The sequence below is a fragment of the Eucyclogobius newberryi genome, unplaced genomic scaffold, assembly GCF_026437365.1.
Source record: "Eucyclogobius newberryi isolate DKJ021-1_F unplaced genomic scaffold, fEucNew1.0.hap1 SCAF_12, whole genome shotgun sequence".
In the NCBI taxonomy this organism is placed as follows: Eukaryota; Metazoa; Chordata; class Actinopteri; order Gobiiformes; family Gobiidae; genus Eucyclogobius; species Eucyclogobius newberryi.
Window position 1 is genome coordinate 15,772,160 of NW_027315746.1, and position 16,673 is coordinate 15,788,832.

At 40.3% G+C, this 16,673-nt stretch overlaps 1 protein-coding gene across 1 annotated transcript; it reads left to right on the forward strand.

The window, feature by feature from the left end:
* The first annotated feature begins 335 nt into the window (after positions 1-335).
* xrn1 (5'-3' exoribonuclease 1) lies at positions 336-16,303 on the forward strand. The gene is made up of 39 exons (XM_072440944.1): positions 336-625; positions 1,114-1,346; positions 2,202-2,299; positions 2,515-2,624; positions 2,706-2,816; positions 2,904-2,989; positions 3,067-3,154; positions 3,289-3,525; positions 3,706-3,840; positions 3,920-4,083; positions 4,172-4,261; positions 4,772-4,928; positions 5,002-5,121; positions 5,209-5,378; positions 5,466-5,583; positions 8,227-8,322; positions 8,407-8,510; positions 8,659-8,793; positions 8,876-9,038; positions 9,117-9,230; positions 9,318-9,416; positions 9,503-9,618; positions 9,698-9,844; positions 9,925-10,014; positions 10,099-10,234; positions 10,311-10,367; positions 10,452-10,584; positions 10,665-10,734; positions 10,812-11,004; positions 11,102-11,179; positions 11,264-11,347; positions 11,782-11,859; positions 11,941-12,078; positions 12,154-12,262; positions 12,731-12,891; positions 12,973-13,083; positions 13,179-13,287; positions 13,767-13,945; positions 14,447-16,303. The coding sequence occupies exons 1-39, from the start codon at positions 551-553 to the stop codon at positions 14,735-14,737; spliced, it is 4,983 nt and encodes a 1,660-aa protein (XP_072297045.1). The 5' UTR covers positions 336-550; the 3' UTR covers positions 14,738-16,303.
* Positions 16,304-16,673: the final 370 nt, after the last annotated feature.

Below are 16,673 nucleotides of genomic sequence, written 5' to 3' on the forward strand. Positions count from 1 at the left end.
ATGTTCAAAGTATGTGTTTACGCTATGCCATGTTCAAACAAGGAGAGAGAAAGAGGAAAAGAGAAAGAGAGCGAGATGCAAAAATATTGTGTGCGCTTTCGTTTCCTTTCCGCTTTGAACATAATGGTGACGTCGTGGGCCCGCAGCATGGATCTAGGCCCGCAGTGGTAAAATTGATCCACAGTATAAACGATAAGTAACGCAAGTGCGTCTTCTCATTGAAACACTGTATTTACAGCAGTGAAGAGCAAATTATGCGCTGTACCAGAGGCTTATCTCCACGCTCCAAGCTCTGATCCATGACTGACCGGCTGTTCTTTGTGCGCAACCGGAACCCATGTTTCTTCTCATGTTTCGGCGGAACTCATTCACTGTGGGACCACGGACTACTAGCCTGTTAGCCGCCGTCGAAAACAAAACCCTCTCTAAGCGACGTTTTGTAACCTATTCTATTACAAACAGAATTCTGCCATTTTTGTACTAAAACAATAATTTGATAGGGCTTAAGATTGATTAATTTGACTGTGAAAGTGGGGGATTTGTAGTGAAGATGGGAGTCCCTAAATTCTACCGTTGGATTTCAGAGCGTTATCCGTGTCTGAGCGAAGTTGTGAAGGAACATCAGGTAATATTGAATCAAAGAAACCCTCTTGGTCAGCCATCTGTATGTATTAACTGTTGGCATATTGATAAACTTAGAGTGACATGTATTACGTTTTAGATAGAATTATTCTTCAGAAAGTTACTGTCTTTGTTTATTTTCAGCGTCACAACTGAAGGGTTCTATTACAGGGTATTATTATGAATATCAAAAGGGCACACTAAGGTTTGCGTGTTTTTTTCTGATGGGATCATGTTTAGTAATAATAAAGGTGCCTTAACATCAGTCAAAGCTAAAGCAATAGTGCTCATGGAGTAAACAAAAATAAATTCCCCGTGTCAGCAAGCCAACCTGTAAGTGAGTACTAGAGGAGGTCATCAGATCCATGAATGCTGTCCTAGGTTTATAAAATTATGTTGGGGGCATTTATTGATATGTAATTGCAATATGTGAAATTTCAACAATGTTTTTTTTTCAGTTGAACTAAATAAATAACTTATCTTTTTCCATAGATTCCTGAATTTGACAATTTGTATTTGGACATGAACGGCATCATTCACCAGTGCTCCCACCCAAACGATGAGGATGTTCACTTCCGTATCTCTGAAGAGAAGATTTTTGCAGACATCTTCCATTATCTGGAGGTGCTCTTCAGGATCATCAAGCCACACAAAGTGTTCTTCATGGCTGTGGATGGTGTTGCTCCAAGAGCAAAGATGAACCAGCAGAGAGGTCGCAGATTCAGGTAGAGCCAAACACCCTTGCGTACCACTTGACTTTCATTTATTTTTATATCTTCAGGTAATGTTTTTGCCTTTTAAAGATCCCATATCATGCTATTTTTCCCATTTGGTAGTCTACCCTAAGGGCATATTTGATAATACTAAGTGTTGTGCAACACCCATAACATAATACTTCTAAAACATCACCCCGCTCCCTTTCCCAGAAATGCAGACAGCTTAGTTTGAGATTCGTCCTCACCCTTGCGAAGGGCGATCCGCCCCACCCGCTACGTAGTCTCAGCGTGAGCGTGCGTTCCCCGCCCACCCCGTGACCTAATCGGGTGTAAACCGATAATATAATAGATCCATGGTGTAAACAGAGGCAGTGGCGTGTGCCGGTACACAGAGCTTGACACAGCAGCACATGTCAGCTGGAGCAGAGTTGGAACAAAAGAAGTAGCTTTTGAAGCTAACTGTGCGGGGGGAGGGGGGCGTGCTACAGGTACAGAGTGCTTCCTGGAGGATGGGCCGAAACAGAGAAGCGTGCTGCGGCACTCTCCAGTTGTGAGTAGCCCCTGTTCGTCTGCTCATCCAAGGGGAAGGATAGAAACTGTTCTCTAGCTAAAGACTGCAGGAATCAATAAAACAACTTATGGCACATATGAGGTACCAATAGCACTGTAAGAAGATTAAAAGCTCTGAAAAGTCAATTTTGTGTGATATGGGACCTTTAAATTACTTTTTCGCAGTGGATAATTTGTAAAAGATAAAAGAAAACACTGCTTTCTGCTAACTCGCCTTTCTTTTTTGTCCCTTGTCTTTTGTCCCTTGTCTTTTGTCCCTTGTCTTTTGTGTGTCTGGTTGGACTAATCACTTAGGTCTGCCAAAGAGGCTGAAGACAAGATAAAAAAAGCTTTAGAGAAAGGAGAAGTCCTGCCTACAGAGGCTCGATTTGACTCCAACTGCATCACTCCTGGTATGGATGCTTGTAAAAGGGAGGGGGGGATTAATCTGAAAATCAATATCGTAATGAGAATTAACCGTTACTGATTGTATGATTGCTAAATTATCTTAATTAGAATCAGTTGATGTCCACTTGAAAAAATGCATTATGATGATAATCATATTAAAATGAATGCAATAAAGATTAGGGGGCTTCTGTCTTTTATTGATCACTGGCTCGTTTTCCAGGGACTGACTTTATGGTTAGACTACAAGACCAGCTCAAATATTTTGTCAACAGTAAGATATCTACTGACAAGCAATGGCAAAAGGTCAAAGTGTACCTCTCTGGACATGAGGTGGGTTTTAATCTGTTTCTATAATTGTTTTGATATGGGCTGTACCGGATTCACATTGACATTCCCCTTTCCATCCTTCAGACTCCTGGAGAGGGTGAACATAAAATCATGGAGTTCATAAGATCTGAAAATGCTAAGCAAAGTCACGACCCCAACACCAGGCACTGCTTGTATGGCCTGGATGCTGACCTGGTATATTTATTTAGATTTGTTGGGAGTATTTTACCGTAACCTTTTTTGAAGAGAAACTGTAATATTCATGTTGTTCCTGTGCGACAGATAATGTTGGGTTTGACCAGCCATGAACACAATTTCTCGCTTCTCAGAGAGGAGGTCCGCTTCGGAGGCAAGAAATCCCAGAAAAGGTTAGCATTTAGTATTATATAGTTTTTTGGAATTACAATTTTGTGGGTTTTAATTGTTTTCCATTTGATGTTTTTAGAATTACTGCTCCAGAAGAGACAACATTCCATTTGCTTCACTTGTCTCTTATGAGAGAATACATTGATTATGAGTTTTCTGGGTTAAAGGTAAGGAATTGACACATCTAGTAATGGCATGATCAAGGATCCTGGCTCCTCTAAAGAACTATGCCCTTTATAACAAATGAACAACCAATTCTATGATTTCTGTTATTACACTGTATTTCTACTGTGTTTTTCAGGAACATTTAGGTTCTAAATATGACTTGGAAAGAATAATAGATGACTGGATTTTAATGGGGTTCCTTGTGGGAAATGATTTCATCCCTCACCTTCCAAATCTTCACATCAATCATGACGCTCTGCCAATGTTGTACAAGACGTACATCAGTGTGCTTCCCAGTGTAGGAGGTTATCTAAATGAAAATGGCCACTTGAACCTAAGAAACTTTGAGAAGTACCTGGAGAAGCTTTCTGAGGTGAGATAGTACTGCAAACCATTACTACTATTTTTATGGTTTGAGTTTTTTAAAGATTGCAGTTTGATCTCTGCCTATAACAAATTTGAATGCAACATATTTTAATATTGTTCTTTTCAAACTTATGCACAATTTTCCTTTGTGTAAATCTCAAATGTTTCCCCTTTCTATTCTTTTCAGTTTGACAGAGAACATTTCAATGAGGTCTTTGTGGATTTGAAGTGGTTTGAAAGCAAAGTGGGTAACAAGTATCTGAATGAGGCAGCTGGTCGGGCCGCAGAGGAAGAGGCCTCTGGCAGTGACGGCAACGATAAGGTACAACAAGTGCAGCAGCTAAAAAAATAAAGTTACCATTTTGTTGACTGACTGATTGTTATTATCATTATTATTATAGATTCAACCCCTTGTGGATGTGACCTCACAGCAAAGGCCAATCGGAGGAGGGAAAAGTGCTCAGGCCGATGATGAGGAAGAGGAAGATGATATCTTCGAAACTGAGTTCAGACAATACAAACGCACCTACTACATGACCAAGATGTGCGTGGATGTGGTGTCCGAGTGAGTGTTGCATTAACCCAACTTACCATAACTGTTGATCGGTGCTAAAACAAATAAAATAAATAAATTTATCTCCTTTTTCCTCCAGTGAATTTCTTGCTGACCAGGCAAAGGGTTATGTTGAAGGACTCCAGTGGATTTTACATTATTATTACCATGGTGTTCAGTCTTGGAGCTGGTGAGTAATCAGTTACTGGCTTCTGTATAATTGCATTTGGAGATGAGATGTATAAAATTACAACCTAATGCTCAATTCCCTATGCTCTGTAGAAACCTCAAGCTATTTTTTGCCTCGACTTAGTTCAGTTTACTTTCAACCATTTTGAGTTTTGGAACTTTTGTTTTTTGTTTTTAAAAGACGGAGTGTAGCCAGCAGCTACTAATTACACATTATCAAAAATATACAATGTTCTGGTTCTTCTTCGTTCTGCTTTATTTTTTTGTACGTGTGTTCAAGACTCTTCAAAATAATGAATTATTCAATTAAATCTATGTGTGAATCATTTAACTTAAATTTGGGATTTTATCCAAGGCACATCCGTCCATACCTCAAGGCACACTAGCGTTCCCCTGGCTAAATCAAAAGCTTACTGGTAGTTGTTATGACAGTTGTTATTCGGCTTGTTCTATGTTGATTGATGACACAGAAGGAGGAAACGAGACATTTAATGATGCCTCTCTCTCTTAGGTACTACCCCCATCACTACGCCCCGTTTCTCTCTGACATAAAAAACATATCTGAGTTGAAGTTGACCTTTGACATGGGAAAGCCCTTCATGCCTTTCCAGCAGCTGTTAGCAGTCTTGCCTGCAGCTAGTAAAGAGCTGCTACCAGAGTGCTACAGGGTAAATACAAATACTGAAACATGTGCATTTATCTCATTATAACGGTACTGAATATTATATTATTCTCCTCTAGTTCCTTATGACCAGTGAGTTTTCCCCTATTCTCGAGTACTACCCACTGGATTTCAAAACTGATTTGAATGGAAAGCAGCAGGAGTGGGAGGCTGTGGTGCTCATTCCCTTTATAGATGAGGTACGCCCAAAGATTCAACTACAAGTACAAATTAGTTTCATTTCACCTGATTGAAATTAATTTGGTATTGGTAATTGTGTTCAACAGACACAATTATTAGCAGCCATGGAGCCCTGCAACGAGAAGCTGACTAAAGCGGAGAAAGCCAGGAACCGCCACACTGACTGCGCCGTCTATATGTACGACAAGGAGAGCGAGTTCACATACGCCTCCAGCCTGCCCCAGATGTTTCCTGATATCATCCACTGCCGCGTTAGGTATTTACACTCAGCTCAAACGTTGACTACCATCACACAAAGTAGATCGTACGGGATTTGTAAATGTTCCATATTTAATTTGAACAGGCAAGTGACTCTTCCTATGGACGCTTGGCATGTAACGCTAGATCACGTCAGTAGGCGTGTTGACCGCTCGTCCCTCTATTTCTGTGGTTTCCCGACACTACAACACATCCCACATAAGGTAGGAACAATTATCTTTTTACTAGAGCTGCAACAAAGTTATTTTACTTGTCTTCAAATTAGGGATGCGTACCGGTACGCAGGACCGGATCTGGACTTGTAAAAACGTTTCGGTTCAGTTCCAAAAAAAACGAAACCCGGGTGATTTGGTTCTGGACTCATAAACAATCTAGCACTCACATACTATATCCTTTTCGTTCTAAAATCAAGACCATCTTAAACCCATAGATTGCAAAATTTGCGATAATATAATAGATCCATGGGTGAAGCTGACTTAATTAGTTTAAAGATGCGAGAGACAGAAGCGCCTCGTACCGTGTATCCACATGCGAACATTGAAGCAGCAGCCAGTAAGTTCGCTGGCTTTATTTGAACAGTTTTAAGCTGTGGCCGCCGTGATTGTTTATGCTCTGCGTGCGTCACCGCTTGTTAAAGGAGCGGGTTCAGCGTGGTTTCTTGTCTGGGTTGTGCTTTGGTCTGGCTGTAAATATTGTAACGACTCGCTCATGTTAAGAAAGTGCATTACAGATATTGGGTATTTTTCACTATTGGCCAGCAGGGGCGCAATTAATGCCTTCACTTCCTCTTCCGCTTTTATTTTGATGGGACATTTCCTCTCGTGCCGCGGTCTTAGCATTAGCGTTAGCGGCAGGTCTCTGTTGCTAGGTGACGGAGGTACAGGGAGGAGGGTATTAAAGTATAAAGTCCATCCACCCATCCATCTTCTTCCGCTTATCCGGGGCCGGGTCGCGGGGGCAGCAGTCTAAGTAGGGACTTCCCTCTCCCCAGACACTTCATCCAACTCCTCCGGGGGAATGCGAGGCGTTCCCAGGCCAGCCGAGAGACGTAGTCCCTCCAATGTGTCCTGGGTCTTCCACTGGGCCTCTTCCCGGTGGGACATGCCCGAAACACCTTCCCAGGGAGGCGCCCAGTCTTTAGACTTTATTCCTTAGACTTTATTCCTTAGACTTTATTCTTTAGGCTTTATTATTTAGGCTTTATTCTTTAGACTTTATTCTTTCTGCCACAACTCGAGCATTTTTGATCCCCTGAGCTGTGGCGGGCGCCTTTTTGAAGAATAAAGTCTGGCGGAAAGCACTGTAGAAGAAAAAGAAGAGGAACGTTAAGGACCGTTACATCCCAGCAGTCCGTATGGTGGGCTCGCTCGGAGCTAGCTCACGTCACAACAACACAACGAACGCAACGAAAAACGCTCAAATCCAGCCGAAAAAAGTCAAAAACAGTTGAATTAAAAAACTATTCCAGCGCGTGTCCCTATCGTACAGTAAAATAGAAAAAATATACTAACTATATTTACAAAATATAGGAGATAAAGCACAATAAGTGTGAGAAAGAAGAGAGAGCGTTTACACCGGGCTGCTAGCTCAAGCGCCTTATGACGACGTATTGTGTGTTGTGTAAAATATTTTCATATTCTATTTTTGATACTGCTAAGTTGATTTCTTTATAGTGGTTCTAGTTGACTTTCATGCTAGTTTTTGTAACACTGTTACTTTACACTGTTACTTAAAGGCGCAATGGACGATTTTTCGGCGATTTGAGAACGCAGGCGGAAGTGCGCATGTGCACTCCCCCGTGCGGACTGATACAACACACACGTGCGTTTGTTTATTAGCGCAACGGAGCGCATCGCATCTCTCGTCTCCCGTAGATTTCTGTCCACTTCTGCGTCAGCTTGAACTGTCTTTCTCCGTCTTCATTTTGCCCCGTACACTGAGGGAACTATATTATGATAGATCCATGCGCTTAGGCACGCGGAAACGTGGGGACGAACCGCACACGGCTGCAGGTGAGCGGTAGGTGCGTTTTATGATTGATACGTGGCAGGACAAATGATTTATCCACGCCACGAGGAAATATGATAAAATATTTGCTGACAAAAATCGTCTATTCCACCTTTAATTATTTACACTGGTGTATTGTCTGGTTGAAGGTTTTTTACCTGACTTTTGATGCCAATGGATCTGCAAAATTAAAGAGTGGAAATGTATCTAAAGGCAAAACATTGTATCAGCTGAAACGGCTGCCTTGACCGCTTGACCCAGACCGACTCTTGTTCAGAAGTTGTTCCTCAAGTAAAACACATGAATTTGTGTTAACTGCTAAGTTATAGTTTAGCAGCTATCTAGTAGCTTGTGATTTGTTGTAACTTCTGTTAAAAACAATGAATAAACCAGACAAGTTGAGTTTATTTCACTCTGCAGTTAAGCCTTGTGTTTGATATAAGTCCTTGTTAGTGTCTTCAACTTATTTGAGCCAAGTTGCTTGTGTTATGCGGTTATAACATTATGCAAATATGGCATGGTAATGAGTCCGGACCTGAACCTAAACCTCTGGATTCGAATCCGGACCTGAACCTGAACGTGGGTTTAGGTATGCATCCCTACTTAAAATGATTTATGTCTTTAATATTACGTCTCTTTAAATTTCCCCAAATGTATTCTATGTTTATTACCACTGTGAACCTCATGTCCCAGTACAGTTTTAGCTGTTGTGGTAATAATGTAGCCTGGCTGTTGGAAAGAGAAGTCGTCCACAGGAGACCTAACCCAAGATGAAACACATCCCCATCATTACCGGTGTTTATACATATATATTTTTTTCTTCATTTCCCTTTTTTCAGTTTTATAAGAGGAAAAGCGGAGTGGTTGTCTTCCAGCAGAGCAGCCGAGGGGAGAACATGATGCTGGAAATCCTCTCAAACAAAGACGGAGAAGCAGTGAGGCCTATTTTCTACTGCTGTGGTCATAACATCAGTATTCAGACTATTCCTCATATTTCTGTTTTCATTTTACATCGTCAGATCTGCGATAACGTTGCTGCTGATTTATTGGGCAAGGCCATATTTGTGAACTGGCCCCATCTAGAGGAAGCCCGGATTGTTGCAGTGTCAGATGGCGAGACCAAGTATGTAGACACCCCAAAATACGACTAGAATTGTTAAGAGAAGATTCTAGATGCATACTACTGATACTACTTCACCAGCCTTTTAAATATGCTCAGAAAGAGGAAGTTTTTAAACCAAGATTGTGTTGAATGTTGTTTCGTTTGATAGATTTTCTCTGGACGAGCCTTATTGTACCCAGAGAGTGTACAACAGGCCTTCCACTCCACCACCCACCAAAGTGTCTCGCCTCTCTGACAAAGAGCAGAAAGACTGGATCAAAGATATCCAGGGACTCACAGAACAGTAAGACAAAACGAGTATCTTCTATCAATGCAATATTACCCGTTTAATGCCTTTTCATAAACACAATACTTCTTTTACACAGTTACCAGAAGAGAAAAGGCATCGTGACAAATGAGATTGACGTGGTGGTGTACGGCCAGCTTCTGATGGGAAGAAAGTTTGTACCGAAAGCCAATGGTGTCGTTGAGCTGGAGAAACAGTGGGCCAAGCAAGTGATGCCTTTTCCGTACCAGGCGGTTGTCAAGGTGAGTCGAGGTTTAAGTATTTTTTGCAATGTGTTGTTTCATCTATAGCTAAAATGTTTTTTTTTTAAATGATTATAGGAGATAAGGGCCTTCTACTCATCTTTGACAAACTTTACCAGCCTGGATGAGCTCTTCCCGCCATCTACTGCAGTCTTCATGGTTGGAAACCCCTATTATGGCGCTATGGGAGAGGTTTGTAACTAAACTTCTTAATTGTTGTATTAAATTAATTTCTAAGCATTACAGATTTTGATTTTCCATGTCTTATGTCTATCACAGGTGCAAGACTCTAGCGACGTAATCAAAGACGGACGGGTGCGAGTGGTTTTCAGCCTGCCGCATGAACCACAGCTTGACTCTTTAATACAAAACCAACATGTATGTAATGTCATTTGTAATTTCGCAGCCAGAATATGTTTTTAGAGTGAAATGTGTTTGCTCACGGTTTATTTTCTCTTCTGTAGAAATACTGCGTGAAGTACAGTCCCGGCTACATCCTGGCCTCTCGTCTGGGCATCACCAGTTACCTCGTTTCCCGCTTTTCAGGGAGCATCTTCATCGGCAGAGGTTCAAAGAAAAAGTAAGCGCGTTTTGTTGTGTGTTTTATTGTTTGGGATGAATTGTATCACTCCAAAAGTTTTCCCTTTTGTCTCCCGTAGTCCATGTGGAGAGCAGAAAGCTAATATTGGTTTAAACCTCAAGTTCAACAAGAAGAATGAGGAAGTGCCCGGCTACACCAAAAAGACAGAGAAAGAGTGGCTGTACTCTGTTGCTGTTGAGGAATTACTGTCTGAATACTTGGACAGGTAAATCTCAGTTTCTTGATTTTATTCTGACTATTACTGCAGAACATCAAAGTATTAATGTAATTTCAATTCTCATCTAGATTTTCTGAAGTTTTCACCTTAGTATCAAGAAACTCTCATGATGATGTCTTTTATGAGGACGACATCTGGCCTGGAGAGGATCAGAATGGGTAAAACCTCTTCCAGTCTGTGTAATTACGTAACCAAATGTATACCTAGAACAAATCTTTAAATAAAAATGCACTTGTGCACAGAGCTGAGAAAGTGGCAGAAATCACAGCTTGGTTGAAGAGCAACCCTGTGAGCTCCATGAACAGAGCGTCATGTGACCTTCAGGTGCTGGACTCGGCCATTGTTGAGAAGATCGAGGAAGCAGTAGAAAAGGCCAAGGTTGGAAACTATATTGTCACTGTAGGTCAATCTGTATTGTCTTTTGTTTTTATAATTACATTCGTTCCTCATTTAGGTGAAAAAGAGCACTCGCAAAGTCCGCGTGACGGTGAAACCTCATCTGCTCTTCAGGGTAGGCCACACGTGATTATATTTATTCACACCCAACATGCACAATACCTTCCAATAATCTTATACATTTGTAACTTTCCCTCAGCCGCTGGAGCAGCAGCAGGGCGTGGTGCCAGATCCTGAGGCAGAATATCGACTGTTCGATCGAGTCGTGAACGTCAGGGAGGGTTTCTCTGTTCCACTGGGGCTCAGAGGAACTGTTATTGGCATCAAAGGAGGCGAGTACAAAGACGCACACTTCACATTAAAATATAATAATGTAATGTTTTAAATACATTTTTGTCCTATCCATGTACAGCTGAAAAGGAGGCAGATGTTCTTTATGAAGTGCTGTTTGATGAAGAATTCGCTGGAGGTCTCACCCTCAGGTCGGTTCTTGGTTGGTTATGTAGATAATCCAATAGATTTCCAATTCCATATTACACATGTACGTTTGTCCATTCAGATGTCCGTCACCTCGGGGGTACCGCATCCCTCCCTGCGCCCTCATAAACCTGTCCCATGGAGCCCGAGTGGACCACACATCGGGCAAACTCACCGCCATCGTCAAACCTCAACCATCATCTACTCCCAACAGCTCCAACAGGCAGCTGGGAGGACTCAACCACTCGCCACGATCTCCTTTCATACCCACACAAGTAAGGCCCTGCTCTGTTCTACAGCTAATAATCAGAATGATCTTTTGAGAATAATTAAAACATAATTATTATTTTTATTTTATTTTATTTTATTTAGCATAACAACAAACATGGTATGAGAGATTCACCGCAGGGCAAAAATCACTCTCCAAAACTTCTCCAAAAGCAAGCCAAAGTGAATACCCCATCAACACAAATACTCATTGTGAATTGTGACTATTTTTCTTATCGTTAAAAATTACTTATTGTCTTTTTCCAGAGTAAGGATGAGTACAGTAATGTGTGGCAGTCCCTGCAAAACTCTGGACCTCCGATCAAACCTCCTGCTCACTGGCAAAATGATGTAAGTCCATTAAAGTGTAAAATAACGCTCAATCGTAATAATCGCGACTAGTCAAATATTAAAATGGTAATCTTATTTTGCCACAAGACCTTTTTATAACAAAGACTGCATCATTATTCAATAAAAATGTCAAAAGAATACCGGTACGTTGTTCTTATTTTATTCAATTAAATTGAATAAAAGGCCCTGCGACAAGTCCAGGATGTACCCCGCCTAAGGCCCGAAGTCACTGGGATAGGCTCCAGTCACCCACGACCCCGAAAGGGAACAAGCGGTAGAAAATGGATGGATGGATGGAAATTGAATAAAGTGTTCTCCATTTCTGTCGACTAATCAAAAAAGTAATACTAAAATAATTATTACTTGCAGCCCTAATGTAAAATGTTAGTCTTTTGAGTCCACATGGTAAACAATATATTTGATGTTATTGGCAGGCCCAAGCTGGTGGCATCAGGCTGTTGAAGAAAAATGAAGATGCGACCTCCATTTTGCCCACACAAAACACTAACAAGGTATTTTCCAACACAACGTTTACGGCATGTACATATAATTACATTTTAGGTTTGATTACTGTTAATTCCCTCTCAATTTAGACCTCTACTGAGTTCGAGAACCTTTTGGCCAACCTCAAGATTTCAACTCCAAAAGGACCGACTGCACCTCCACCTGCTGCTCCTCAACCATCCACGAGCCAATCGGATGAGCCGTTATCTCCACAGTCATTTGCAATGGTGAAAATTGGACTATTATTTAAGTGGATTACGTTTGTGTGGTCTGAAAATGTCATCTGTTGAACTTTGTTGTAGAAGGGGACCATGGTGCTGAAGGAGATGTTAAAGATCGACAACACAGGAACACCAGACTCTGCCCAGTCAGACGGACAGCACAACAGGAGACGGTCCTCCAAGAAATTAGGTAACAAAAGAATTTACCACTAGAAAAGGGACCGCCAAGAATTAAGGCACGTAACTGTTTTTGTGTAGTTTTTCTAAGCACATATTTGCATAAATATCTGTATTATCTCATCAACTAACTATGTTAATTCACCAAAAACATTAAAATGGTTTGTCCTCATATGACCCCAGTTTAGTTTGGATGCAGACTTGGCTTGATCCTGTTCAAGTCGTGGTTTAGCTGTGGTCTAGTCAGTGTTAAAAAGATTACATCATTAACCCTAAATAATCATATTTTCACTGACAATGGCTGATCGTTTCGGTCTCTTTTTGAGGTCGTTTTAATTATAGGCGATGTACTCCATATTCTACTTAAGAATGTACTGTATCTCCAAGACAACAAATGCAATATTATATGAATTTCGATGCTGTCATAGTACCATAGAATAGCTTTAACTGTAGACAATTCCTGCACCTTTTTTTTTTTTAGCTGCACAAATGAATGCCCCTCATGCGGACAGTCCTCCCACAAATTCAGCTGTTATGCCTAACCAACACCCAGTGCTGAACAGCAAAGTGTCGGAGCTGGCCTGTGTCTGTGTGGGACTGGGAATGGCACCTCCCGAATTCAGCTTCATCGGCAACAGACAGGCACGACAATTGGAACTCGGCACATTTCTCATTCAAAGCGTCTTCTTGTTTGAATGCTTTAATTGTTCTCTATCTCGACAGGGTGTGGTGTGTCAGGTGAAGCTGCCTAATGGTTTGATGGTGCACGGACCCCAGTGTCAGTCGGAAAATGATGCCAAGGAGAATGCGGCCTTTTTCGCTCTTCAAAGACTGGTACTTGCAAATTGATATTAATACGGCAGTAACTTCAGCGTCGACATTTGGTGCTTTAAATCTTGTTTTTTGCATTTGCTTTCTATCGTCTTCAGAACTCTGTGGGCTCAGGTTTACCTCTGCCTCCTCCCGCTCTCTACCCTGGGATACCACAGATCAGACCACCGCCTTTAGGGCCCATGAATCCAATGTTCAACAAACCAGGTTAGTGTTGTGCAACTTGACAACGACGGCCTATGATGATTTATTTTTTCTATCCAAGTACATTTCACACACAATTCTTCTTCATAATAATAATAATAATAATGATAACAACAACCATAATAATAATAATAATAATAATAATAATAATAATAATAGTGATAATTATAATAAGCTTATTTTAATACTGTTTTAGGGTAACAAAATAAGCTATTATAAATAATCTCAGTTGTATTGTGATAATCGTAACTGTTAGACCTTTTTCATAACAAAGACTGGTATTATTACATCAAAATAATACACTTTATTTTTGACCTAGAAGCCTTCAGTTACCAAAGTTCAACCTGCATTTGGTTGATAATGTATTATAAAAGTCTCACTGTACAATAGAAAAGAATGTTGAGTACTAAAATAATCGTTATTTGCAGCCCTATACTGTTTTCTCACTTAACATTTCATTTGGAATCTTTTGTGCCTTGTAGGTTTGTTGTTGCCTCCGCAGGGCTATGGTCCCCCTCCTCTGTGGGGAATGGCCATGCCACCTCATCACCCACAGAACCCACAGTTTTATGGAGCAACAGGAACTTTCCCCGGAGCAATCCGCCCTCCACCTCAAGCTGCGGCACCCATTGGATCTCACAACCAGTTCATCCCATTACAGGTAACTCAAAAGAAATATAGGAAATACCCTTGTGAGTGCCAACTGGATGACCCAGAGGCGTCTGTAGTAGAATGCATCCCCCCTCCCTCCACAACAGTAAAATTTGTTTTTGTTGTTATTATTTTTTTTTTAAATAAATAGTTAAAAAAGAAAAAAAAGTGTTTTTACCCCACGTACCAGCTTTTTCATATATCTGAGGATAGCACTAGGGCTAAATTCTGCTACCAGCTCCATGGTACAGTCATTCAAAGTATTGCTACTATTCTATTGACCTTGATCTATCAAAATCAAGGTGTTAGAATATTAGAATATTCTAAAATGTGTTCAATGGCTAAGTAAAACTGCAACACTAGGGTTAGTATGGTTTGTAAGAGATATTGTACTTAAACTTTGAATGATACTTTAGGACTTGACAAGTGGATTAACGCTATTATGTGAGGCATGGAAAAGTTGGAAACATGTGTGTTGGTACACTGGTTAATCCTAATATTTCTCCTTCAGGTGACAAAAAAGAGAGTGACAGCCAGCAAGAAAAACCATGACCGAGAGTTTTACAGCGCAGCCCATACAGTCGCCAGAAACCAAACGCAGAGATCCCCAAATCCTCCTGTAGACCAGTCACAGGATCAAAGATATGCTCAGTTGTCTGACCCCTGTTCGTCTACAGCCGCACCTCAAACTCCTCCCAGACAACAGCCTCCATCCACCGGCCACACCCCAGGCTCCGCCTCCAAGAGGAAACACCGGAAACTGGCCGTAAACTTCGAGGCAGCGAAAGTGACAGAGCCATAAGCTTTGGTGAGATGGGTTTGGGACAGCTGCTGCTCAATAACAAGTTATGAATGAGGGAACTCTTTGTGTGATTGTCCATAGCCGATTATCAGTGTATGATATGATGACAGTCCACAAAGAAATGAGAATATTCATGATAATCAACATTTATTACCAGCACATACGTAACATGGTCATTGCGCGATGTCCCTATTGCTTGCTTATTCTTCAAATGATGATTTAAATTGTGGTGTACGGTATTAGTGGTATGGGTACTCAAAGAAAGGTAATAAGTTAAGTGTCTTTGTGCCTCCTAACGAATTAGAACTAAATGTGCAAAAATATTGGTGGTTTCACTTCCACAAACCAGTTCCCAGTTCACTTTACTCACATCTAAGCAGACACCACTTTCTTTAGAATGTTAATGTTTTTTCAATGTTGCCTTTTTTGTCTTCCCTGTTATTGACAAAAATCTGGTATTAATCGGGGAGGGTCATACTTTTTGCCATAATTGTACTTAATTAATTGTACTTAATTGTACTGTAATTTAGTTAAAGGCATTTCCTAGAAGCTCATTCTCATTGAATTATACTGCCATTGTTTTTAGAAACCATATATGCAGAAGTAAAGCAGACCTAGTGTTTGCATTATTACAGTAAATATTCATAAAAGGTGAATCAAGTTGACAGAGCAAAATATGAAAGAAAAATGTGCAATACAAGCATGCAAGAGAAATCATTTAGTTGTTGGCTCTGTTCTGTTTATTTATTTTTTTGTTCAAGTCCATGTAATTGTAATTTCCTGGCGCCTCTTTTTCAAAGCTGCAGCCTTTTTAATGTGTTGTATATTCATGGCTAACTCTAGGTGGCGCTGTGATCTTGTAGACCCTTTTGGCCCTCACGATGCAGTGCTATTGTTTCAGTTTGGTGCTTCTCAGGGACACAGTAGAAGCCCGTTCATGAAACTAGGCAGGGCATGACTAAAGTTGGATGCTGTGTCTCCAAATTACATTTAGTTTTCACTGGATTTGATCAGCAGAGTATTTATTGTGCATGAGATGGGCCTCGTATCGTGTCTGACATTTGTACATAATGATCACAGTTGGATGAGCTGTGCTATGTTTTAAACTGGCCGAATTGATTTGGTCAATGTAGTTTACCGTTTGAGTTTTTGACCCTTTATTTGACCAATTTCCCCCCCTAGAACACCAGCCTTTATTCTATTTGTGCAAAAATTACAATTGTAACAAGACACTTTTCTTATACCAATTGAGATTCCATAATGGCTGTTTTAGCATGTTTGATATAAATTTGGCTAGTTAACAGGCAGACATTACACAGGTGCAGAAATGAGATTCTTAGACTTTTACTTTTCATTTAAGTATTTTAACTGCATTCATTGGGCTCTTTTTGTCAAATGGTTCGTAAATATATTTAAATTATGCAATGATTTTTATTAAGTCATTTTAAAGACAATTAAGCTGTTTTTTTGAGTCTTGATGAACTATATTTTTGTATCTGTGTAAATGAAGCCAAAGATGACAAATTATGTACACTATGTCACTAATAAATGTACTTGTTATCACAATTTATCGATGTGATATTTTTGCGGGTTTTATCTTCCTTTTATAAATTGACATCAGATCTTTTCTTAAATAATGAAAGTTACAAATGCAACTACAGTTCTGATGATGTAGCAGAAACTACTGTAGTATGCATTTTAATTTGTCCTCATTTTGAATGTTTTTTTTCCTAATGTCCTTTGCTCTGGTGCAATAAAATAAGGGGAGATTTAATTGATGTGGTTATTCAGTAGAAGCACAGAAGAGATGATGTGTCTAAAAAAAAATGACTTGATGTTCTAAAATAAGATTGTGCTGTATATATCCACTAATAAAGTGATTCTGTTTTATTTGTTTTTGTATTTTGACAAATATTTCCCCCATATTTCTTTAAAT

Excerpts from the sequence above, each read along its gene's own strand:
- xrn1 (XM_072440944.1), top strand. The coding sequence starts at position 551 with ATGGGAGTCCCTAAATTCTACCGTTGGATTTCAGAGCGTTATCCGTGT. Across the intron at positions 2,300-2,514 it reads CTCCAACTGCATCACTCCTG|GGACTGACTTTATGGTTAGA; the intron begins GTATGGATGCTT and ends CTCGTTTTCCAG. Across the intron at positions 2,625-2,705 it reads TGTACCTCTCTGGACATGAG|ACTCCTGGAGAGGGTGAACA; the intron begins GTGGGTTTTAAT and ends TCCATCCTTCAG.